Source organism: Motacilla alba, chromosome 3, assembly GCF_015832195.1.
Source record: "Motacilla alba alba isolate MOTALB_02 chromosome 3, Motacilla_alba_V1.0_pri, whole genome shotgun sequence".
Taxonomy (NCBI): domain Eukaryota; kingdom Metazoa; phylum Chordata; class Aves; order Passeriformes; family Motacillidae; genus Motacilla; species Motacilla alba.
The window spans coordinates 86,830,018-86,855,974 of NC_052018.1; the positions used below are offsets into that span (position 1 = coordinate 86,830,018).

Consider the following 25,957-nt stretch of genomic DNA (forward strand, 5'->3'; position numbering starts at 1 on the left):
ACACAGTGTGATGATACAGGTACAGCAGTCTCCTGTTTCTGGTGTTGCTGTACAGCTACAACATATCTTGAAAACTGGGGTTTGAATGCCTAGTTTTCTTAACAGAGATTAGTCCCACAAGCCCCTTCCTCTTTGGGTATGAACTGATTTATTTCTGCATGTGTCTTGTACTGTCAAAACTCAGTCTGTCCAGCTGCAGTGTTAGTGCTGCACGTGACTTTGTGACTGTCCGTGTCCTTTTTCTTCTGTAGCTCACTTTAAAAAAAAAAAAACAAACCAAAAACAAACCAAAAACAAATACCCCACAAAAAAAAAGAAGTAATTTGAATGTATGTTTTGGTGTATTTCGAAGAAGTATTTTGAAATACTGCTTTCAAAGATTAGTCACACCAGTGCAGTTAAGATCCCAGAACTCCTTTTGCAATTGTAGGGTCTGCATTTCCAGTAAGAGCATCTTAAAAAATGGATTTCTGAATGCTGTTGGACATTGTGGAAAAGTGACCTGAAGGTATTCTCTCAGGAGAAAAATTTGGCATCTTGGTAGTGAGGAAAGGAAGGGTATGTCTGAGGGATGCCTGCAAATTGGAGAGATATGTGGTCATTGTGAAATATTATGAGTAAGAGGCTGAGCACAAGTGTGCTTGGGGGGGACCTTGTTGATCTGCCTAGCAAGTTGCTGCCATTATGGTTTGGCTCATTGGGAAGAACAGGGTAGGATACTGGTGTAGGAGGTGTGCTAAGCTGTTGCTCTTTGGGCAGTGAAGCTTAGGGGTTTAGTGTGGAAGTGGAATGCATGGGGTTTGGAAATCTTCCTGGGGCAATTTCCTGTTAGGCAACTTTTGCCCTGAATGATATTGCTCTGTAACACACAGCCACAAAGTATTTCCATGAATCATGGAAGTAATGCATTACCAGGCTTATTTACTCCCTTGCTCCATATATAAAGTGAACTGTGCATTACCTACTTAAAACCTAAGTAGATGTGTGTTGGTGAGGTGACCTGTGTTGGAGACAGCCCATGAAATGTGCAGCTTCTTCGGCCACTGCGCTTCTGGCCCACGACTCAATGAGCAGCAGTGTCTGCTGGGCACAGCCACTGTGTGTCATGCAGCATGCTGGGTGCTCCCATGCCAGGACCAGGAGTGCTTGTGGAGAGCATGAGTTCCTGCCATAGGCTGCAGGAGACCCATTTTTCAGGGTCTGGTGGATGGTGGCACCTTAGCAACCACTTTGTACCATAGATTTTGTAGGCACCTGGAATTTATTTCCTAGGCATGAGTCAGGACATGGTTTTGCCTATAAGAATCAAAATAGTCTTTGAGATGTTTCCATGGGAAGGGGGGACTATATGGGAAAAAGGGAAGGGGGGAAGAAGGAGGGTCACTTCTTTGAGCACGTTTTGGGACAAGTGTTTTGAGTATGGCCATCATGGCAGTCTGCCATCCAGAGGCACCTGTTGTGGCTCTTAAGTGCTGGGCACAGGCACTTTTCACTCAGTTTATTATTTTTAGCATAGGTTTGTGGAATTTATGTAATTTAGCTAAGTGTGTGTGTTTCTAATACAAACCTCAGTGCAAACAAACCCTGCCCAGCAGGGACTGTTGCAGAAAGAAGAATGAGAGTAGTGTTGACTTGAATATTCCCTGTTTCCTGTCTCCATTGAGTTCCAGATATTTCATGGGTTCCTGGTTCCTCTGCTGGTTAACCAGACAAATATTTTAGTGCCTTCAAGATGAGTTTTTCTTTATTTTGAATGAGGGAGGAGAACGTTTAGGGGGAATTTGAAGAAGTCCCTCTAAAAATGAAAGTAGAAGTTAAAATGTTTATTAAGTACATTAAGATACAATAGATGGTTAAAATAGCCAGGTTTATGTCTACTTTTCAGAGTGCTTGGGTGGCTGTTTGCTGTGGATTTGGGGAAGGCAAAAAGGGGTGCTAGATAAAAGCAAACCCACCATGTAGTTGTTCAAGGTCATTAAACAATCTCTTCTACAGAAGAGAGGTTTTAAGAGAAAAGAGGGCAGTTCACCAAGAATTATTCAGTGTTGGTGTCACTTTTATCTTTGAGATTTCTGTGATGATCAGAATGGCTCTGAAATAGATCATGCTGTGCACTCCAAAAACTGACTAAAGATTGAAATGGAAGTTGTGGACAACAACCTGTCTTAGAAGGTGTAAGTATGTTAAAAAATAGCTTCTCTGTAGCTGAGCAAGGAAAACTCACGGTGTTTGCAGCCAAAGTTAAAATAAAGAAGAGCAACCTGTTTTCCCAGTAAACTTCCACTGGTTTGATTTCTGTGAACTCCAGTGTGTTCTGGGGGCTGCAGTGGAGGACAGCACTATCTGTGTTAGCAGTAAAGCGATAGACACAATTAGTATTGCCTGCTCTTCCAGGAAAAAAGCCAGTGGATGTCATGCGACGGATCTAAAAATGGATGGTGACAACACCCATTTTATGCTTCGTTTGATCCAGTGTGATACTGTTGTGGGCTGCTGTGTGGAGGAGGGGCTGAACTAAAATAATATGTATTTGTATTGATCATAAGGCTCATTCTATGAGGCAACTTCTGTGGTTTGCCACTTACAAGTTCACGCAGTTTCTGCTACAAAATAATGCCAGGGAGCTGTGTGCTTTGGTCTGGGGGTTTGACAGTTGTGGGTTTTGCATTTGTGCTTTCCTCTTCTATCTCAAATTTGGTGTTTACCAACATCTTGAGAAAAGGAGAGCAAGACTTTCAGGCCGCTGGGTTTGTTTGATGTTGTTTTCCCACTAGAGAACATAAAATATAATTCAGATGCATAAACAGTTGTAACTGGGAAAATACATTCCCGCCAATGTCTTTAAAAAGAGCTTTGTTCTGGAAAATTCTGCTGAATTGGTGTTGTAATCTCTTTTCTGTCATTCTCTCCGGTGGACATACAAGTGGGTTTTAGTTTGCTTGCCTAAGTCTTAACCTTTGATTTTTCCAACTTATGGGTTATAAGTAGACAGAGAGAAATCCCCATGGATCACTGTCCTCTGGGGCACCCCAGGGTTCTCCAAATTCTGGGCAGCCAAATTCTGGAGTGAATGTATAAGGATTGCTCAGGGCTGAAGATACTGATGGATAAGTTGGACTTGGAAATCAAACCCTTTGTGAGCTTGTTGGTGTCTGTCAAGTGCTCTGCAGCATTTGGCAGCAGTCTAACAAGTTTGTCCACCTCTCTCTGTCTCAGGCGTAATCCTTGTCCTGAACAAGCAAGTATTTGTATGGGAAGAGGGTTTGGGGAGCCACAAATATGGATTCTCTTCCTACTAGTGTTAGTTCTTTGGTGCTGATAGGACTAAAAGTGTTAACCCATCCTGCTCCTCTTTATGGCTGGGAAATTGTTCTGGCATTACGGATCAGAGTTCAGCCATCTGGGGAACTTGCTCCGCTCCACTCTCATTTTGAAAACTGCAGGATAAATTATGTGTGCATCTGAAATTTGTTGGGATTTTTCTTGAAGCACTGTGTCAAGGGGCTGATAAAAGAGACAGTATATTTTCTGTGGGCCAGCAGAATATTTTTCATTTCTACCCCACCATTGCTTGCTTGAATAGGAAATGGAAACAGGCTGGGAAGAATGTCTGAAATGACTCAGGGGTAGTATTGCAGCTCTTAGGAGGATGCACTAACTTCTCTTAAGTTGGAGCATTAAATCTGCGTTCATGTCAGGGAAAGAATTGTGATCTGTTATGCCCAGTGGTTCAAGTGGGAATGGGGTTTGGACATTTTAACATGAGCTCAACCCAAGAACCAGAGAAGCTGAGGTTTGGGTGAAAATGGCTGTGAGTCTGGCTGATCATCGTATCAAACAGGCAGCCAAAGCAAGGGCATGATGAGAAAGAACCCACACTGCAAGTCCCAAAATCCTTGCTGAAAACTGCTGCCTGCAATGAGGGCTGTGTAGAGATGGGACAGATTGGAGCAGGTTTGTCAGGAGGGGAAGGTGAGCTGGGCAAGCCTTTCAGCATGAGGCAGAAATCAGAATGCTGAAACCACAGACCTATGCATGGACTGGGGGCTAGTGGAAGGAACGCGTTGGGCTTAGAGGAAAGGACAGGAGTCAAGACTAAGCAATTGTCTGCAGGTGCTTGCTGCAGCTAAGAAACACATTCAGCTGTTGAGAGACTAGAGGACATTTGATGTTTGATGGATGAACAAGCCATCAAGATGGTGGTGCTGTGCTGCGGTGTTTTGTCTAGGACCTTCGGTCCTGGAACTGTGCGCTGGAGGGGAACACCAATAAGCCTGGAGGAGACAATGCTTGAGGTAGTTTTCTTCTGGTTTGCCTTTGCCAGTGCTGAGGGGAGACAGCTTCAGTCCCTAGAGCTAGTGCCAGTCCTTCAAAGATCAACAGCCAGATCCCAAATATTAAAATGTGCCTGGTGCAACAAAGTCACTCTGGTTTCTGGTGCTGGTGCCTTTGACGATCTAGCTTGCCAGTTTTGTCTGTGATTCCAAGGCCTAAACACAGACTTTTCAAGTGAGGAGTCTGGGGGAGTTGGGTCTTTTGAGATGCAACCCAAGTGAAGTTAAGATGCAGGAATTTCCACATCAGGTAGTACCCAAGGTGTGACACAGCTGCTGCTGCCTCCAGCATGTCAAGGGCTGGTGTTGGCTGGCTTGCAGGTAGTCCTTGTAAGCCAGGCTCATGAATTCACTGCTGTTCCCTAATGAGACATGCTAACCACATTCCTAACTGGGAGGCATGACTGAAGAGAATGAAGCAACTCCTTGATTACAGGAATTTAGGACTCCTTCAAGGAAAGTGTTCCATGTGAGACCTGTGGCACATCACAAGCTTCCAAAACTTCAGGCTGGCTTTCAGTCAAATAACAACAAAATGTAGCTAAGGTGTTTCTCATTGGAAAAAAAAAAAAAAAGGTATATTCAAATACATTTTTAATGCAAACACCCAAAACTGGGCTATGTCCCAATTACTGGAGCCTTCCGATGGTGCTTTTGTTGTATCAGTTAACTAAAGAAACATCAATGAAGTAAGCCTGGAGCAGCGAGAGTCCACCCTGCCTCCCCTGCACGCAATGGTGGGCTGAGACGCAGCCCCTGGAAACCAAAAGGCAGCCTTTGTGCTGTGCGTTGGTTTGTGCTAAGGGAGCAGGACAGGGATGTGTGACAGACCTTGTCCTAATAAAATATTGTTAAGGACTTGCTTTTTTCTTAGAAATTATTTCTTCCTCCCTTGGGAAGCCTATAATTAGGAGTTGGAGGGGAAATTAAAAATAAGCTGTTTATTTAGATGTAGAAGAATATTTCCTGTTTTCCACTGTAGCTCTTAAAAAAATTTAAAATATATATACACACACAGAGAGGTATGTGGCATGTCTGTGAATAGCTTTATAAAGCTGCTCAGGTAGAAGAAACAGATGAAACCTTTGCCTCCTAGAACTAGAGCATCTGTGTGTTAGTTTTCTGTGTGCTCTGCCTGCTGCTCCAAGTGAGTGTGATGAATCACGTAGTGTCTGCAGATCTCAGTATGGCTTAGGAGCCTGTGTCTCCACTGAAAGGACAATTGGACTTTGTTATCCAAGTTTTATGGGCTTTCTTGTATCTTTATTAGTAATCACATGTTGAGAATTTTCTATTGTATTTTGGTTTAAGTATTTCCTTGATAAACATCATGAATCTTACCTGAGTGAATTCTGTGTTCTAGGAAAAATGGTTGCCTGATCATTTTAAAAAGATGATCGACTTGATAATCAGCCAGAGGCTGAGACCAGCCCAAGTCATGAGAGCTTGGCAAAACAGGCCAATTTTTCAGTAGAATGTAATGAGTGTTGAACAACATCATTGGGATCAGTGCTGTGCTGTTAGAGATACAAAGTCTGATGCCAAGGAATGGTGCTTTTAGGCAGTGAAAGATGATGTACGCTGAATTTTAAGCACTTCTGCTGGCCTACTGGGGAGAAAAGAAAATTAAAAAGCCACCATAAATCCCTGTTCAGCAGAAGAAAACTCAGCTATTAATTCATAGTTTGCATCGTGTTTCTGACAGGGTTTGGGTCTTCGGGGTGTGTAAATTGTACTGTCTGAGTTTAGCTGTCCAGGAAGTTCATATATGTAAGGAAAACCCACTAAAACTCACTAACATGAGAAGTGTTTAGCTGTAGAGGGGGAAACAAAAAAGGCAGCTCAAGGCACTACCAGTATGTTCCTTCAGCTATTTGAACATTGGAATGGTGAATGCAGGACCCTCTTAAATATGAGTGTGTGAGCAATCAGCTGTTTGGACGCCGCAAAAAATAATGCCTGACAGCACTAATTTGTATTAACAGTTAGCTATTGCACTCTTCAAAAGATAGAAGTTGATCTTAACAGGTTAATCTCTATTTCAGAGACTGTTTTTTGGTTTTTTCCAATACTCAGCTGGATTAGGACCTGCTATGCTGAGTTAGTCGTGGGAACACTTGGACAAAGATTAAGTGGATACTTTAAAAGAGAGAGTTTTGTATAGTTAATGTTAATTACAACAGATTTAGAGGCAAGGATTTGGTTTCTACTTCTACGGAGTGTCCAGTTTAAGAAAGGAGGTAACAATAGCCCACTTTTGCAGGCTCTTCACAAGAATTGCTGCTGCTTGGCATCTGTGTGGGCACTGTGTGTTTCAAGGGCAGTTATCAGAAGGGTCAAGCATTAACAGCTTCCACACAGCGCTGAAGTTTAGGTGCATGTTTGGAAATTAATTTTTTGATGGGTCTGTCCTCCTACTATGTGATCGGTGTAATTGCACAGGCAAAACCGGCATTTTCTATATGGAAAAGGATTGACCCATTTAACAGCAGCATTGGGATTAATGACGGCTGTCAGGGTGAAGCAGAGGCTTGGAAGGATTTCATGGGGAAAGCCCATTAGTCAGGGGCTTGCCAAGACTGCTAGAATGTGTTTCTCCACCAAAACTCAGGTTGGGAACTGTGACAATTCAGCCTCTAAACTGTGATTTGGTGGACCTTATTTTCCATCTCTTTTTTTGTAAGGGTAGCATCACAAAAGGCACCCTCAGCTCCTCAGACAGAAACAGAGTTTTGAAATAGAAGCAGCAGTATGAGCCACGGAACAAGTTCCAGAAGGGCACTGGTCTACAGGGCATTAATTCTTCATTTGAGCGAAGCCAGGTAAATCTTTGGCAGGCTCCTTCCCAGCTCTCAAACATGGGTAATATTTGATTGTTCTTTCAGTCTTCAAAGATCAATGCAAACCTTTATTTTCTATAAATAATTTAATAAATACTTTTGTTTTACAATGATACAACAAATAACAGATCCATAGCAAATGAGTCACAAAGAATTTAGGATCAGTATACTTTAATAAGGTATCAGTGTCAAAATACATTTCCTTATCAAGTTAAAGTTCCCATACAGTTATAATATTGTCAATAAGAATTCAGCAATATAGATTATGAAATAATTATGATAAAAAGTATGATTAATATTAAGACATAGAATATTTTTTCAGAGTGTTTTAGTAAACTGTTAGGGTATAACATTTTTAATGCTGAAACTACACAAATAAGAAACAGAAGAGTAGTATTCAAGTGTCTTTAATCCTTGAAGCCTTAAGTCTGTGCCACTGCAAATTTGTCAAATGTGGATGGCCAATTTTCATCAGATGTTGATGCTTACAATAAATTTTTTCACACAGTAATAACTTCACTTTACGAGTAGATTATTTTTGGTAATAAACTCTTGAAAGATTGCCTACAATAGGAAGTATATTTTTTTTTATATCATGTACCCATAACAAAAGGTCTTCAGCTTTTCTGAGTATGTGTGGTTAAGACTTGATTAGCACAGCGAACTCTGAAGTGCTCTATGAACCCAAGGCTCTCTCTATGCAAGTGTCAGTGCATGAAATAAAGCAATTTTATATACCAGGCTTCAGCAGACTCAGAAGTCTCAAAAATATATTTTTGTTCTAAGTTTCTGGGGCAGATTTTTACCTTTTGTACTTTGCCACTGTTTCATTTTCTTCAGTGAATCTACAGTGATTTATACCAGTGGAGGAAACAAGATAGATCCCAACATAGATCTAAGTTTTTATGTATTTTAAAGCTAGAACTGCTTACCTGCCTTTTATTGTAATATTTTTGCTGTTTAGAGATGCTGTAATTTAAACTTTCAAAACCCTTTGAAAGCATTTAAAGCCCTATTTTTCAAATATATGCATGACAATAACGATAGTTGAAAAGGAGCTCTGAAAATGTCTGGGTGCCTTTTAATGATGCCTTTTTTAGCTACTGATTAATGTAAGGCAAGTAAAAATGAGGGACCTCCCTGCTGGCTATGCATCTCACTATGCAATCCCTAATTCTTTTTGTCTAATTACAACCGAGTTAGCCTAATACTCTGGAAAATGCTATTTTGAGATTTTTTTGATTCAGTATTGCAATTATATTGCTAGCTGGCACATAAAATGAAAAAGGGTAACCTTAATCAGAGGTGCTGGTACTGGCCACTGCTCTGATTCCTGAAATATCAGCAACAGCATAACAAACACTACAAGTTCCTAGCAGAAACAGCTCTTAAAGTAGTTGTGTCATAGATACAGCAAAAGTACCAAGAGATGATTAGCAACAGACCCAGAGAGAGATAATAATTTAAAAAAAATCACTTTTGTGTAAAAAATAAAGGAAAGAACAAAACAAGAAACCTCAACACAAACGAAAACACGGGTCTAAATCCTCCACTGGGGCAAATCTGTAGGACTCCCTTGGCTATAGAGCTAAGCCAGGTTAAGGCAGCTGAGAATGTGCCTTGCTTCTGAGGAAAAAAGCTTAAAACGTGCAACTTTCACAGATACCCACAAACATTGCATTTCACCATTCACATTTCTTTCAGCGAAGTGTATAAAAATGAAGGAAAGGGGTGGGAAGCAGAAGGCTGGGATTTTTCTTTAGTATGCTTTTCCAAAAGTTATTAAAGTTACAATAAAATAAATGCTGGAAAACAGAAAGACTCAAAGGTTTTTAATTTGGCAGATCAACAAAAAACTGTGGTTGGAGATCAAATTTGTTTCATTCATCTTTGGCAATAAAAATGTATCTTTGCAGTACTGCAGCCAAAGTATCACATGATGAGGCATTTATACCACAGCTTTTTATTAGCATGAAATTTGAAAAAAAAATTCAGACCATAAATTACAGGTAATGAGATAAGGGGAGGGTAATCAAACTCTCTAAACACCACTTTAATTGCAATAGAGAAAATACAGTAGATGTATTTCTTTAACATGAATAATAAAGTGAGTAACTTCAAAAGGCCACTATTTGGTAATGTGGACAGGTTCAATATCTAAGTAAAATCCTGTAAAAGTGTACTGGTATTAGAAATTGTCTACTTGCAAAAATATATTTAAAAACAGAAGCTGTTTTGAAGAGAATAGGCCGGGAATATGGCGGGGTCGCTCAGGTGGCCTGGTCCAGCGCTCGGAGCAGTTCGCTGCCCTGCAGCAGCGTCGAGCTGCCCAGCACAGGCACGTTCACCTCACAGTCATATCTTGTCAGCTCAGGCAGCAGGTAGGGTTCAAAGGAGGGCCCCAGCAGGCGACTGGTCAGACCTGGAACACAGCAGTGAAGGAAGTTAAGGTGCTGAGACTAGAAAGGGCACTTGTTTTCTCCCACCTCTTCTGTTTACACCAGTTTCATTCTGTTTTTGTGTCAATATGCCTCAAACCACCAGCAGTTCCAGGTGTCAGAGCAAACCTGTGCTCTGCCCCTCCTTAAACTGCTGCAAGGGTGTCACACAAACAAGTGCAGTTTTTCACCTCCACCCCCAAACTGAGATTGTTCTGAGAAAAACTGTATTGGTGCAAATAAGAAAAGCTGTAGTAAAAGACATGGTTTCTAAATTGACACCACTCCTCTCATGTATTAAAAGGAACAGACACACGTCCCCTTTAATTACTTATTTCAACATTTAGAAGGCACATGTTAAGAGTCCAACCTACAAATTTCCATATCAATACCGCAGCAAAGTTGTTTAGTATGATTTAAAAATCAATTCTATCACAAGACAAGAGTATGGATGGAGGATGACAGGTCCTCCAAGGTGAAAAATTGTTAAGTTTAACGGAAATGGAGGGTAAAAATATTTTTCTCATGTTTTACAAATGTAAACATTCCAGTTTCACATTAAACCACAAACCTGATTTTTTGTGTTGTATTTTGATTTTTATCATCCTTCTCCTCCACATTTTTTTTTTCATGGAATCAGTATTGGAACAAAATACCAACAGTTTCCAATCTCTGTGTTTGACAGCTCTTACCTGATGCTTTATGAGCTGGCTGGACACTGTAGTCCTGACAATGGGAACTGTAAAACAGAGGGGGAAATGCTCCTGCTTTCAAATTCTCACCCGGACTGTCACAGGCGGGTTGATGCTGCTGCTGCTGTTGCTGCAGTTGATTCATTGGTTGGCTCAGACCTCTCGAGTTACAGAAAAATTCATCTGTTATTTAAATAGTAGAGAAAAAAAAGGTGCATGAAGCCAGTGCAATAATTATAGTAGATAGTACTGATCCAAAGCAAAGTGAATCTCGTGTGATGGTATTACAGCATAGGCAAATCTGCATCTTATCACAAAGGCAGTCTAGAAATAGCCCCAGCACTACCAGTAGTACTGCGGTCAAGATATGCTTGTGTAAGGAAACACAGTGTTGTAGAGAAACAGTATCTGTTCTAGCTCTGAGATGTGAGATATTCACATCTCAGATGAGGTGTGAGATCTTCACACCTTGGATCAGCAGGAGGTAAACATATTAAGCTGTTTTCTGTTCCCTCAGAAGCGTGTGAACATACGTGAAACCAACTAAATGGTATTTATCAAATGTACCTTTAAATTGTTCAGCTTAGTATCTTAGCGATACAACTTGGTCTTTAATTTTAGCTTAGTGTAATATTTACAGAGCTTATTTACATTTCCTTTTGAAAGAGCATTTTCCCCTATTCAACCTGTCTTAAAATGATGTTTCAATATGTAACATTGCAAAACCACTTTCGTCTTACCAGTAAGAACACTTGTGCTGAGAGACTTCTTTTCTGTAACCAAGGAACAGTTTTCCCCCTTGAGAAATTTCATTCTCTTCCACATTAAGTGAGATGGGTTAATGACAGATGGATCTCCCTAGAATGAGAAGGGAAGCAAACAATTACACTGATGACCATGGTGAGTCCAAAGTTGTGAAGGGGATGCATTTCTTATAATTACCCCACTCAGCTGTTGCAAGGCTTGTTCTTCATAATCCAGTTGTCGCTTCAGTTTCAAACTGTTAGACAGAGCAAGTCTTGCTGGGTTTATATCTATGCCTCGTTGTCCAAAAGCATCCAGGGGCCTGTGGAGAGGACATCTTTGTGAGTGTGCAGGAAGGCAAATCGAAATAATCTGGTTCATTTATACAGATTCTTCTTTCATTAAAGACATTTAAAGTGTCTGAGACTTGCCAGTGAACAGATCTCAAACATCAAATGTTTTTATTTCCTGTTATTAGTCATCCTACCATCTTTAGAAACTTTTGACGTTTGGGATCAAAGACTTATGGAAGTTTAGCATAAACAGCCTCTAGGGATATCCAGGCAGACAAAAAAATGCTGTGGAAAAGAAAGTAATGTAACTCTTAAGAATAGGATTTGAGAGCCACGCATGTTCCCTTGCTTTACGTACTAAGTATGAACACACAAGTTGTTGACTGGGGACAAACCCTTTCTTTCCAGATGCATATTCAGACACTGGTATTTCTGCCAACAAGAAATCCCAAAAAACAAACTGTACAGCTTCATGTTTAAAAATGACCATTGCTATTTTATGTACTTCCTGAACATGTCAGTGTGAGCAACATTGGAAATTCAAGAGCTACAGAGAAACTTCCAGCTATGAAGCAACTTCTAGGACTGTGCCCTCTGCTCTACATCTCATCACATACTGTTCACATGTGTAAGAAAGCAAACAAAAAGGTTGTAGAAAAAGAGCCTGCAATTTAAGTCTTGGCTGTAGTATTTACATATGCCAGCAATAATGTACTTTCATTCCTCTCTCTTCCCCATTTTCTGTTGTGCAGAAAATACATGCAAGATAAGAAAGTATGTGTGTGTCCGTCCCTGCTACTGCTGGACCAGTACGTCTTTTTGGTACTGTTCTTAAATAAAGGCAAGCATGCTTTGCAAAATTACTGGTGTAATTTTAACCAGACCAGCAGGAAATTCATTTGCCTATCCTTACAGGCAGTGAAAAATTAGTCCACTTCTGCTTCCTCCAGACTTACTGCCACTGGGAGAGCACCACATTAATTTCCCCAGAGCTGCAGTCTGATGCCTCTCACAAAAAATTGTTTCAGTTGAATTGAGATATAATTAATTTTCAAGATTACCACCCTTCTCATTTCCCAAAATATTTTTTTTGGTAAATACACATAGTTATACCACAGAAACACGTACCTTTTTTTATATATGGGCACTCTCTGAGAAGTTATTGGTGGGCCCGAGGGGGAACTTGATAGGGATCCTGGGTATTTATTCATGAGTCTCCATTTTGCAGGAGCATATTCCAGTGGGGGATCAGGTGGCCACTGGGTATTTGATCTTCCTCCCATTGAAGACAGGGGAGTGCTGGCTTGGTCATGGTATGGTGGCAGCGATGACCTGTTCATGTTGTTGAAGAACACCGATGACAGGGAGCCATGACCAGAGTTAATTTTTTCATTTGATAGCTGTGGGCAATATTTCTCTGGGAGGAACTGATTCTGTGAAGTAGGAGTGAGGGGTTGGAAGATGGTACTCATGCTACTTAGATGCTGCTGGGTATTTTGTGCACTTTCACAGAGAGGACTTTCTTCTTGGCAGATGGGGCTGAGCTGGAAATCTTCTCCATCCATAGGAATGTAAGGAGCCAAGGTTTCAAGGTCCAGTTCATTAAAGTCAGTCTGTGCAAAGATGAAGTAAGTTCATAAAGAAACTATAAATGAGTAATAGTTGTGACAGTTAGTGTGATATGAAATACTAATAGATGGAAAGCTGAAAAACCACTGTGTGCCAAATTTACCTAATGAAACTGGCCAACTCCTGTTTAAAGGTGTCTTATTTCTATGCTAGCATACATGTTCATTGTATCATCATCAGCAAAATTAAGACAACAAACTGAAGGAAAAAACCTCCCAGAGGAGCAGTATTTGTTAAAGCAGCTTGCATGCAGCCTCCAGCATCACTGTGATCTGAAGTAGATGCTGTTTCACTAAGCTTTGAATAACTTGTCTGCCAAGACTCAACCACATGTCGCATGTAGCTCAACCTCAGGCTTTTTCATGTTAAAATAGAAAACACAGCTTTCTCATAATCCAGCTACATTAGAAAAGGTGTCTAAAAATGCAAGGGTTGAAAAAATTTAGCCATACGGACATTATCACACTTAAATCTGTATTCTTTTTTCCCTTGGAGGACTAATCACACTTCTCTTGGCATTTGACCAGAGCCGAACAGAGAGGATAATCAATGTTGGCTCCCCAGTCAGCTCATAACACCCCTGCAGCACTTTTATAATACTTGTTTTTCCCACCAAAGCAGCTGATGTGGTGGGACACACCTGAGCAAGCAGATGCTGAATCTGACAATACTGAAGTTTGCGCATGTGAAGTCCTGCAGTGAGTTTCATCCTGCTCCACACTTCTATCTGCTCTTTCTCTTGCTTTCATTTCTACATCCAGACTTAGACAAAATTTCTTTAGAACATGGATTACAGCCTACCTAAGCCTGCAAATTGTGTGAGCAAATTGAAATACCTAATTTGGGCAGCAGCATCCCAAACTTTCTGTAGGATTAATAAATAGAGATGATTGTGAGGTCTGTGCTATCAATCAGCAGTGCCTATTCCTCTCTCTTGACTATAAAGTATAAGCTCTTCACAAAGCATTTAAATTAAGCATCTGAAGTTAAGTAAGATGAATCAGGCCCACACCTTTTATTCACTAGCTCCCTTGCTGTAATGTTGTAATAGTGGGTTTATTTATTTATAGGGGAAATTTCTACACGTACATCATTATTAGAATGCAGGAGATGGAGACTGTGTGTTACTTCATGTGTACGTAATTTTCAAGTCTCTCTGAAAACCTCCAAGAGGCAAAAGAGGAAGCATATATCTAAAATGAGTTTTCATTTTTGTAATTAAAGGAGATGAGTGCTATGAGGGGCATTCCTCTCTTATTTGGGTGTTTTGCAAGAATTAGTTTATTTATATTTTGTTCTAGAAAGGATGTTTACTCATAAGTCATTTGGCTGCATTTAAAAATAAATTGCTGCTGCTTATATTCCTTATCCAATCTACAGAAGCCTCCAAATTTTGAAACCTCTCTGGTGATCCTTTCTTCTTAAGCAGTGCCACCACAGTGACACTCCAAACCTTGTGTTTCGGAGAGTTAGGGACAGAGATTGACATGGCAGCTTTTGGAAGTGTGCTGTTTTGTTAATGTGCATCAAAGATTTGCTGTGCATATGCAAATGCAGTTTAAATGCTGTATCCCAATATCTGCACACACAACATGCAGCTGTACTGTCTACTTGTAGGAGACTGATCTTGGTAGCTCTTTAGAAGAGAGAGTTCATTACCTGGGAGGTGCACTGACTTTTTGATTCTGTGTCCATGGCAAAAAGTTTTTCAATCACCTCGATCTTAAGATCTTCATCCACAGAACAGTAATAATCTCCTGGGCTGCTGGGCTGCATGGAAATAACAATTGCTCTAAGCATGAAGACAACCACAGTACTGGCTTAGCATCATGTCATTTATACCATGCTGTTATTCAGTAACAGATCTTTCCTATGAAAAGTGAATGGTCAGACAGTGCATTTAGTGTGCTCAGAACCTTAAACTGTCCAATTCTATCAGAAACTTTTCTCTGACACAAACAGTGCAAAACATAGGCACCCACTCAGTGCAAAACATAGGCACCCATTACAGGAACCTAGTCATCCTATTTTAAATGTTTTTTGGCAGCTTAGACCAGGAACAAGAAATGTACACCATTAAATACTTTTGTCAAGAGAGAAGATGCTTAGCAATACTTCCATGCTTTTTTTAAGACTGGATGCCCTCTGGTAAGTGTGGCACCAGCTCTTGGGGGCAGTGCCACAGAAGCACATTCATTTCTTCAGTGGGAAACTCCAAGGAGCTGCTGTCAAAAGCCTGACTTGGCTAAGCTTCCTAAAAGCTACAGCTTCTACTTAACAGAGGGAGGACAGGTCTGGGACAATGATTCCAGTGGCCACACAATTTTACATTGGCTTTTTATATAAGGCTAACTTAATGAGTATAGGAAGAATAGAGATACTCTGGGCCTTGCTAATAAGAAGTGAGACAGGACTGCCAACACAAAAATATTGTCTATATATATATTGATGGGATTTGGATACAAAAAATAACATGCTTTTACTGTTTTTTTAAGCTCTTCTTACCGTGGAACAGCTACTGTTGCTGCTTGCACTTGGAGTACTGCTGCCAGGTGCAATCTGAGGCATTGTAAAGGATGGTATTGTCAGTGTTTCACCTTGAGCAGGGTGGCTTTTCACTTCCACTGGCCATGCTTTGTTTGATGTCAAAACAGCATTGGTGAAGGCAGGGGCTTCCTCAAACTTCTGTGTTTCTGGATAGGGTTTTAACAATATTAATGAATACTTTTAGTTGGTGCAGTGTTATGATATAACTGCAGCTATTCATTAAAATTAAACGCTGCTTCTAGTTGCTATGACAATAAGTTGGCATAGACTTAATGCACGTTATTTAGTCAGCAAGAAAGCTTGGTCCTGCTCTCATTCACAGAAATTTTCCACTGGTGTGAGCATATGGGCTCTTTTAGCCATTACTCCCAATTTGTACACACAGAAAACAGACCTTGTCTATTAAGTTTCTAAGTGTAGGCTCACATGTGGTTCTTTGTTGCACAAAAATAATTTATACAAATACTAACCAAAATCCAGGGAAATAATGGCATCACCAGGTGTTGGTGCCAGCTGAGCAAGTTCCTCTGGTTCTTCCTTCAGCTTAGTAAACAAGAAGTCACTCTTCTCTGTCACAGGGATGCTGCTGTCATAGGCAGCGTTCATTGTCAGCAGGTGGGGCTTGAAGAGTGATTCTGTTTGGTCCATGGAGAACACAACATCGTTCTTCTCAATTTCACTAAGGAGAGAACAGGTTTTAGGCATTTTGTACCATAAAGATGAAAGATGTGGATAAAGTAGGCAGCACAAGCTCTCTGAAGCTGGGGCTATAGGAGCACTTTGCCCTCTCAGTTGCATGCCAGGCTCTCAACAGGCAAGGCACAGTTCCAGCGTTGCTGAGCACCACCATTTCGGATGACGCAGAGAGTGTGGTCAGGACTTCTGTGGGAATACTCAGGGCTTTGTTGCTCTGCTTTAAAGGGATGTAGTTGAGGCTGTAATGACCCAGACTATCACTCAAATAAGTATTTCCTATTTTGGCCCCAACTAGGAGCAAAAAAACTTGAGTTTTGCCAAATGAAGGCAAAACTTCTGATTGGTCCTGATTTTTAAGGCTGTAAACAGCTTCTCCTAGCAACATACAATACAGTTAAAGTTAGTTTTATCTCTTGGCCACAGCATTAGAAAAATAAAACACATTAGCAGCTGTGTTACACAATAAATCTTCGGTGCAGACTGTATACTCTGCTGTATGAGCACAGCAGCCACTCTGCAAAGGAGAGAGGCTGTGGTGTATTTCAACAGCGCATATGGGAACAGGCATGCCACATTTTTCATCGATGTCTAACATCAGTAAACAAGACTGAACAAACATGACTAAACTGATTTCGGAACAACAACGTTGAATAAATAGACCCTTGAAAAGTTCCTCCAAATATTGCGTTTCTCCAGCACGTGAATGCACACGTGTTGCGGTGTGTGCCCTGAACCCACCTCAGCACGTAGTTGACGCAGACGATGCACTGGGGCTGCAGGTTTCGGGTATTGTAAATCACTGTTCCTTGGGTCTCCAGCCATACGTATCCCCCGTGCTTGGCAAGCATACGGTACTGGCCCGTCACTACTTGACCTTTTGTACACACTGAGAAAAGGGGGCAGAGATACAAATAATGCATCAGGACAGGAATACACAACATCTAACACTTGTTTTAAATACACCCACTTCTGAGTTTTCATTATGCAGAAGGGCACTGAAGTATTTGTGGACAAGGGATGGTGCTTAACTTTGGGAAAACTCATCCATTTTAAACATGAAAGGGGCTGTTCATTTGAGGCTTCTACTCAAGATTGAAAATTTGAATTCTGAAAATTTGAGTTTTTGAGATGTTCTGAATCTTCAGATCAGAATGTGGAATTTTAAAATTTTAATATAATATTTCAATTCCCAAAAGAATGCTGCTGACTGCATGTTTCTCGAGTCCCCGTTGTAGAAGTGGTAGAAGTGTCTTGGTAATTAATCTGTAGAAAAGTGAATTTGTTGAGGAAACTATAGTTTCCTTATTTAGGTAATCAATAAATACAAAAGCTGGTGATTTAAAAGCTATATTTACTAAGATTTTTTTTTTAATTAAGATCTTATGGTCGTACTATCACTCTTAAAAATGTATCAAAAGTAGAAGTAAGAATAGTAAACAGAACTGCTTTGTCTAAAAAAAAAAAATAAAAAATGCTGAACTACTGCATTTCTCCCTCTGGTTGAACTGTGCTGTTCCAAGCAAGAGCTTGGAATTAGCAGCATAGAAGAAATCAAGAATTAAGACCCACGTGACCAAATCAAGTAATGTTCATTTAACTCTGTTTTTTTTTAACTATCCTGTATTTCTCAAACTATAAACTGACAATAGTACAACTTGGGTTTAAAGCTTCTAAATGTTTGAAGGATTAAATCTGTCACCCTGCTATCCCCCAATATTTTGCAATATTTGCAGAGAACAAGTTTTCAGTGTGGAGCTTTGGACTTTTGAGATGTACGGTTTTATGATTCAAAGTTGTCAGTGCAGGAAAAATAATATCCATCAATGGCAAAAATAGGGCTTGAGTAGACAAGCAGTACTTGTACTAATAAGAGCTTGTACTTGTATGCAGACATAGTCACACTGAATAGCAGCAGAAGTGGGAACTGGCCGAACAAAACCTTTGACCACACATTGGCAACCTTTCCTTTTAAACAGCTTTTACATCCAAAAGAAGTATGCCATCAAACTAATGCCCTAAAAATAATGCTATTTGACTCAGGAGGACTGGAAATTTGATACTGTGGTCTTTTTACAGAAAAATTCAGTGTGAGCGTGGCCATTAAAAGAAGCTAGCTATTGTCAGCGTCTCCTATGTCGCCACCATACAAATGTACAACTCCAGGCCTGTGAAATACAACAACTGTTTGGCAGATAATTGTTGCTGTGTTTATCCTTCTATTTCTGAAGTTTGTTTGTTTTCTTCCTAGGAGTATTTAATCATCCTTCATTTAATTTATTTAGACAAAGTAGAACATTAGTTTTATTGATTAAATACTTCTGGTGGAACAAAATCAAAAGGCTTTCATTTCAAAGTGTTTTAGTGACTGGACTGTTCTGCTCTGCTTGTGAAACATAATTACACTGCTTCCTAATCATCAGCTCATCAATAAGAGTCACAGTGTAGGCGCCTGTTACATTACAAAGAAGCTTTTTACTGCTTTAATCTTTTTTTATTATTATTATTCAAAGCATGTCATGTTCTGATATAATAAAGTACAGCAGAATCCCTCCAGGGGGTAATCTCATAAATTACTAATAACACTTGTAACTGCTGACTTTGTTATCAATGCTACATTTAAGGTTCTGCCTTCAGAGTGAACGTCTCACTTCTCTCTTTTTTTACTTTTTATAAACTATACATTACCTATATCTGTACAGAACTAGTTACATGTCAATGAAATAGGCTCCAATTATATTCCTTATCTTTGTGTGGAGAGAGCAGGGGAAGGCAAAGACAAATCTGATGGAACACAAAACCATGATTCCCTTGCAAGGCTTGCTGAACTTCTAACTGGTGGGCACTGTCAGAATTGATGACTGCATAATTGCTAGGAGATATACTCTATACATAGCATACTTCTAATAAAAATTATTGTTTAATAAATGCAAGTCTGCTGAACATGAATTTTGAGGTGGCTATTTCCACGTACAAAAGGATGTGGCCAGGGAAAATGAGTAAGTTCCGTAAAGCCACATGCTTGGAAGAACAAGGTCTGTATAAGCTCTACACCTGCTTCGTTACCCTGTATTACACAGCTTCTCAATGGCACACATAATGGAATCCAGGCATTTCCTATTTGAAGGGTTTATGTGTGTTTTGTCAAGTCACAGCTTGCTGTCACTTTGTCTTTGTGGTTGTTCTCTGACTTAGTAAGAAGCCTGAAAAGTCCCAGAAGATGCAGGAACTATTTATCTTAGAAAAATGAAAGGGGTCAAATTTGCTGGCGATTTAAACTCATGGTTCTGTTGTGGGAAATCACATTTATCACAGAAATAGAGCTTGGTCCTGCGTTTCCAACAGTAAAAAGACAATCCATGCTGATCCTGTGCTGTCATAAATCCTATGGAACAGTTTGATCTGAAACACTTATAACCTGTGCAGTGCCTTGAGGACTTTTGCTGGTGTAACACCACCCCTGTAAGACTTCCTCTTGCCCTCATTCTGCTTCTTGGTCAGACCTTGTACCCTGCAGCAGGTTTGTAGGACATGGCCATTGTCAGTGGGCACAAATGGCATCTGCACACACACCCTGCACTGTGTGAGAGTAACTGAATTGCTGGAGTGAGAAGCATCATCTATTAATGCCTGGTCACAGCGGGTACTAGAAACTCTCCAGAAATCTCTACATGGACAAGTAACTCAGTGTTCCCATTTCTGTATTCTGTCCCCATTTCTGGATGGGGATAACCAACAAGGGCTTGCTCACCCTCCCTTTCCTGTTACCAAATGGATTGCCAGCTCCCATCTTATTCCCTCCCAGTAGTGTCCCTTTCTTAGAAATCCAACTCAATGATGCAAAAGGACCAGTGCAGCACACCCCCTGATTTCACAGGATGACTTTCAATAGCCCAGCACAGGATTTTAACATCCTATCAATAAATATCACTTATTCATTTTTTCTTGTAAAAACACTAACACATTATCTAAGAAACAATTTTAAAAATTATATGCCCAGATAACTCTCACTGAGTATGGGCTGATCTATTTTTTTCTTTTAAGCAGCTTTGGAAACAGGATGATTCATATCAACACTGGTTTACAGAACACAACTTTCATCACTGCCAAACAGTTTTTCAAGAAACATTTCAGCTTAAAACTGTCCTGAATCTTTGCCATTGGAGCTAACCCCTTAAGGTCAGACAACTATTCTTTGCCGCAACTTTTTTTCTGGGAAGTACAGAAATACTTTCTGTAAGTCTATTTGGTGGCAAATTCCCTATAGACCTAGGTCATGGGCTTTTTCCTGAGGACACAGGCCTTCATCACAGCAACTACAAGGTGTGTGGGGTTTGTTTTTTTGATCTTGTAGGTTCCAGTCTAACTGCTTTGCTTTATTTCTATTAAAAGAGCATCTGCAGAGGTTTTACTGATGTGCTGCTTAGAACTCTCCAATAAACTGGTTTGGGGACCATAACAGCCAAGGGTGGGAAATGTCATTTGTACATTAATGCACTACCTTGTCTCCAGTCAAAGCACTGACTCTTAAGGAGAGAGACTGAAGATTTAAATCCAATTATCTTAAGACACCTGATGTGAAAGAGATGGAAATTGTGGGGCCTGCTGAAGAGAGGGATCTTGGATCTGATCTCTGCTCCCAGAATAATTCAGATACTTTACTTGAAGAATAGCTAAAACTGGCAGTTCCCATAGGCATAACAAAAAGCAGCTGTTCCTGGCAGTAGGTGTTATTTGTATAATGAATATCCCTTTCAGAAATCTCCTTGCACATCTACTTTGGAGGGTGAAGACGTTGTTTGGCAGCAAAAGAGAGACATTCAAAAAACCACTGCAGTAATCTCTTCCTATTTCCCTTTAGCTCTGTCTGCTAAGTCCAACAGTACATGAGAAAGATAATCATAGAATGGCTTGAGATCTTTAAGGAACCTTAGAGATCATCTAGTTCCGGCCCCTGCCATAGGCAGGGACTCCTTCCACTAGACCAGGTTGCTCTGAGCCCCATCCAACCTGGCCTGGAGTTCTTCCAGGGATGGGGCAGCCACAGCCTCTCTGGGCAACCTGTTCCAGTGCCTCACCATCTTGATACTAAAGACTTTATTCCTAATATCTCATGTAAACCCACCCTCTGTCAGTTTGAAGCCATTCCATCTTCCTGTCCTGTCACTATATGCTCTTGTAAATAGTCCCTCTCCATTCTTCCTGTAGGCTCCCTTCAGGTACTGGAAGGCCACATTTAGGTCACCGCAAACAATAAATACCTTCTCTTTTCTTTTTTGAACACCAGGAAATGCCCTTCTCACCAGGATAGAACTGCCTAACTCAGCTTTTCAAATTTTCAGCTGAACCTTGCACTGTACCTTAGAGAGATGGTGATTCTTCCCTCTAACATCCAAGTTTAGTTTTAATTATGGCAAAATCCAGACCCTCTGGAAGGACCAGCAGCAGATTTCAGCTGGACAAGCACAGTTACCTGGTGTAAATACTGGTCTTGGAGAGTATCTGCACACAAGAGGCACTTGTATTTTCAACTATGTATTGAGGTACCCACAATTTATGCTTTACATGCAAGTGACAAAATAAAATAAGAATGTGACTTACAGTTCTGATGACTCTTGGTCATACTCTCCGAGTCCAAAGCATGGTAGAACTCATATGCTGAACGACCCAGCAGCTCCTCTGGATGATATCCAATCAACTCTGTTATTCTGTTCAAGGAAAAAAAAGCAAGTATTTAAAATTCAGGTCACTGTAGTCTTATGCTCACATGCACAGGGCAGTATCAGCTCAAGTCTTCAAACTAACAGAATTAAAAAAGCAAAATGTGAAATTCTAAGCTTCCAAACACATGAGGAGCTATGGAGGACTTCTGATCACATTCTGAAATATCTCCATGTTCAGAATAAACTGCCTTGTCCTACTACTGGAATAAAAATTCCTAAGGATGTCAGTGTGTGCACTGCAAATTCTCCTATGCCTATTGCATGCTATCTCTAATAGAAGGTATCAACTTTTGTTATTGACAAAGTTTTCAAGCTGCCCACTACATGCAGAAGCTCCCAACAACCACCAGTCAAAATCAAATTCATGTGAGGGGGGTAGTGGTTGGTGCCACCAGGTTTAAAAGTATGTGTACATTTTAAAAACGTACACAAAAGGGTTTGGGCACTGCTTTTAGTAAATAAAATGCCAGGTGAAAAAATACGGGCAGTTAAAAGGAAAAACAAAGCTCATCTACTTAGTCTTTTCTCAATAATTTGAAAACTCCGGCATATGGATTAGGTTACTTGGGTATCTAAGTAACCACAAACTAAGTAGGATTTTACACAAAGAAAGCTATGATCTCAAAAACTAGACTCTTTTTCAGTCTTTTTGAGGCAAGGCCGGATTTCTCACAAGTTCCTGAATCAATGAAAATAGGTCATCAAACTGTGCAGATGATTTTCTCTAATGAGGGGGTGGAAAAAAATGCTTTATTTCAATTGGAAATACCATCACAGACAGCTTTACAGGAAACACGGTAAGTTTAAAAAAATACATTAAAAATTAATTCAAAAGCAAAGATTATCTTCTGGTTTACAAGACAGTGACACTTTGGCTGCATCTTCCTGCCTCTGAAATTCTTATAATAATCTGTAATACAGAGAACAGCAGCACAGAAATTAATTGTGATGCTCTCATAAACCTTTAAAAGCTGGAAGGCTTGCAAGGAATGGTCACATCTTGCAGCACCTCACAGCTGTCTGTGGCAGAGTTTTATGTCACTCTCTCAGAATGGCTTTATGTGCCACCACCACATTCGATTTGTGCTGTTGCTACTCTTAAGAGACATCCTCAGGTTTGCGTACTCCCTGGAAGGACAGCTTTGGCCCAGTCCTCTAGACACAAGCATGTCTTTACAAGACAGACATGTAAATCCTGTAAAACAAACAGAGCAAGAGCATGGCGTTCATCTCCTGGATCCCCCTCCAGCAAGGAAGGCACATAAGATGGGACTATTTTGTGTATGGCTTGAACGCCAAGGTATTGAGTCAGCTTTTCCCTACCTCCACCTCCACAGAACTCTATAGCTCATAGCCCCAGGACACCTTGGTTTTGTCACTCTGAAAACTATTCTCTGTCCTGATTTCCATGGAGCAAACCTGGGTTTATAATACTTCAGTTGGGCAAAAGCTGTAGCTTGTATTAGGTTCCCCTCAAAAACTTTTCTGTTTGTGTTTCCAGTTTTATTTACATTTAAAATTAGACCAACAAAGGGGAAATGTTTGAATCCAGGTTTCAAAGAGTTTTTTTTACTCTCTTCACTGACAAGCTTCTGAGCTTTTAAATTGCGTCCCACTCAAATCTAACCTTTTTTCTGAAACCACAATTGTTTTTTCTTTCTTATTGAAAAGTACTTCTAATAGTGAATGGGTCATCAAAGCTGAATCATCAGAAGAAAAGAAATACTGAAGGAGCCCTAATAAAATTAAGGCTCACAAAATACAGTTGCTTCTTCCCTTTACACAAGCAGCTGGGACACACTGGTGTAAGTGACCAGAGGCTTTTGCCAGGACCAGTGTAAATATTTGATCTTTAATATCAGAAACTATGGCCTTTGGCTATGTAATGGCTCAATACCATAAAGCCATTCCATAGTTTGGAGCTCATTGCAAGGGGAAGGATTTTAAAATTCAAGAAGTTGAGTATTTACTCTTAATCCAGTCACTGGGAGCTGAGAGCCAAGTGGGTGTTGAGCAGGGAGAAGGAAAACAAAATGAAGATAATGGGGAAAAAACAGAAGCACCATGTACCCAGCAGCACCAGTGCAGCCTACATTACAGCCATACACCACCGTACCTACATTACAGCCTTCATGGAAGTCAGCACTGGAACTGAGATAGCAAACAAAAACCACACATTACAGCAGGCTGAGGGATTCTTCTCATATGGGAATGTATGCAAAATTCACGTATTCCAGTCCTGTAATTGCCCTTCTCAAACTGCTCCTTGGTGTCCATAATGAGCACCCTCACTATAAAATTACTCTTCTTGTCATTCCATGGCACAGAATGACTTGTGGTGCAATCCTGCTGTGATTATGTCAAATCTAATTAGATCTAATGTAATCTTGTATGGAAGTTAGCAAGTGGTGGTAGTATCTTTTTATTACAAGCAACTACATATTACATGAAAAGATAAAAGTAAGATATCAAAAAATTTCCCACAACCCCACAACACTGGCTAAGTTCTAAACCCATGCCTGGTAACAGTGAAGTATTAATGAAAAGTAATTGTTTTAAGATAGTTACTTTAAAAATAATAATAAGTGGCTAAATAGCCCCTATGCTCTCACTGACTGCTCTGTTTGTCTGTTAACACTATTCAGATTCATTCCACTTCTCTCTGAAGACTCTCCTCCAATTGGCATGATTAAAAAAAATGTAGAATGTTCCATTTTCCCACTCACAAAACCCCCCTAAAACTGGCTGCCAGTGTTTCCTAAATACATCTTTAAATACTACTATTTTATAAAAAACACTCTCACTCCAATAGTTGTTTTCTTTGTTAGTTTTGGGCGCATAAATTGGCAGTTCACACCCTCCTTTATTGCTCCCACAGTGCTGCTGACCCTGAAAAGCTTAAAAAAAAACACCTTGTAGGCTACAGGCTGTGCAGGGCTGGAAGTCAGGTTAGTGTATTTCATGCCACATTCTACAGCAGGGCTGAAGTGGGCAGCTATCCCTTTATCCATCACGCCCATCCTATGGCTCTCCCAGCATGTGTGTGGAAGAAGACTGGGCAAAACCAAGAGCCTGAGCAGCCCCTGGGCCAGGAGGCAGCGAGTGCTTTAGCACAGATCCTTGTAAACCTCACCTGAGCATTACTTTGAGGTTTGCCGGGGAGGTGCACCCTCTAAACTTGGTGTACTCTCCACAGGAGCCTCTTAGCAACACAGAATGCCAAGTGAACACACAGACTAAATGCAAAGGAAAAGGCATCCCACGAAGCTATGAGGAGGAGGAGTACACAGCTAAGAAAATTAGGAAAATGTCTGCATCCCATAATACCAAAGGATCATTTACACAGGCACAAGACTTCTACTTTTGTTTAGACACCAGACAGAAAATTGCTCTTTGTGCAAGCTGTGGAATGACAAAATTAGAAAACAAACTATGGTGGTTTTGGATGGCATTCCTGTCACGGTAGGCTTTGTGCTTCCATTGCATCTGTAGAATGCTCATTAGTAAGATAATAATTTTTTGTTGAAGATGACACGTGGGCTGTGAGGCTGTTTATTTTCCTGTTACCAGTTTGTTTCTGAGAACACAAATACCTCTGGGAGAATCTTAATTTTTGCCAGACTGGCACTTCAGTTTTCTGAGCTAAACTTGTCATCATGATGTACAGAGGTCAAAATCTCAGAAAACACAGTGAAGAGGTGGGCAATAGCCATCTGCAGTAGGAGATCTGTCCCAGCTGCCACTACTCAAGTGTGTTTTGAGCACTATTTCAGTTTCCTTTAAATATAATATATATATATATAAAAGTATCTTAATATTGAATTTTTGGGACATGGAATAAAGGCAAATTTTGTGCTTAGGGTATGCAATTAAGAAACAAGTGATGTGAATCTTATTTCTAGGTTTGTACAACTTTGCCCTGTTTTATCTCTTTGAGACATGGCAAAGCAACCAAAACCCACTGCTTCGAGGCTGTGCTTCCTACAAGATGAGCTAGTTGAAGTATTTTTGTTTTTCCTAAAGT

At 40.3% G+C, this 25,957-nt stretch overlaps 1 protein-coding gene across 1 annotated transcript in view; it reads right to left on the reverse strand.

The window, feature by feature from the left end:
- Positions 1 to 7,328: 7,328 nt before the first annotated feature.
- EPAS1 (endothelial PAS domain protein 1) overlaps positions 7,329 to 25,957 on the reverse strand; it is a 76,511-nt gene continuing 57,882 nt past the window's right edge. The window contains exons 7-16 of the mRNA XM_038130335.1: positions 21,812 to 21,918; positions 16,952 to 17,099; positions 15,988 to 16,196; positions 15,476 to 15,663; positions 14,630 to 14,740; positions 12,470 to 12,954; positions 11,247 to 11,370; positions 11,045 to 11,162; positions 10,305 to 10,487; positions 7,329 to 9,596 (exon numbers count right to left, since the gene is read on the reverse strand). Coding sequence (XP_037986263.1) covers positions 9,445 to 9,596; positions 10,305 to 10,487; positions 11,045 to 11,162; positions 11,247 to 11,370; positions 12,470 to 12,954; positions 14,630 to 14,740; positions 15,476 to 15,663; positions 15,988 to 16,196; positions 16,952 to 17,099; positions 21,812 to 21,918 — 1,825 coding nt within the window. The 3' untranslated portion in view covers positions 7,329 to 9,444. The remainder of the gene's footprint in view (positions 9,597 to 10,304; positions 10,488 to 11,044; positions 11,163 to 11,246; positions 11,371 to 12,469; positions 12,955 to 14,629; positions 14,741 to 15,475; positions 15,664 to 15,987; positions 16,197 to 16,951; positions 17,100 to 21,811; positions 21,919 to 25,957) is intronic.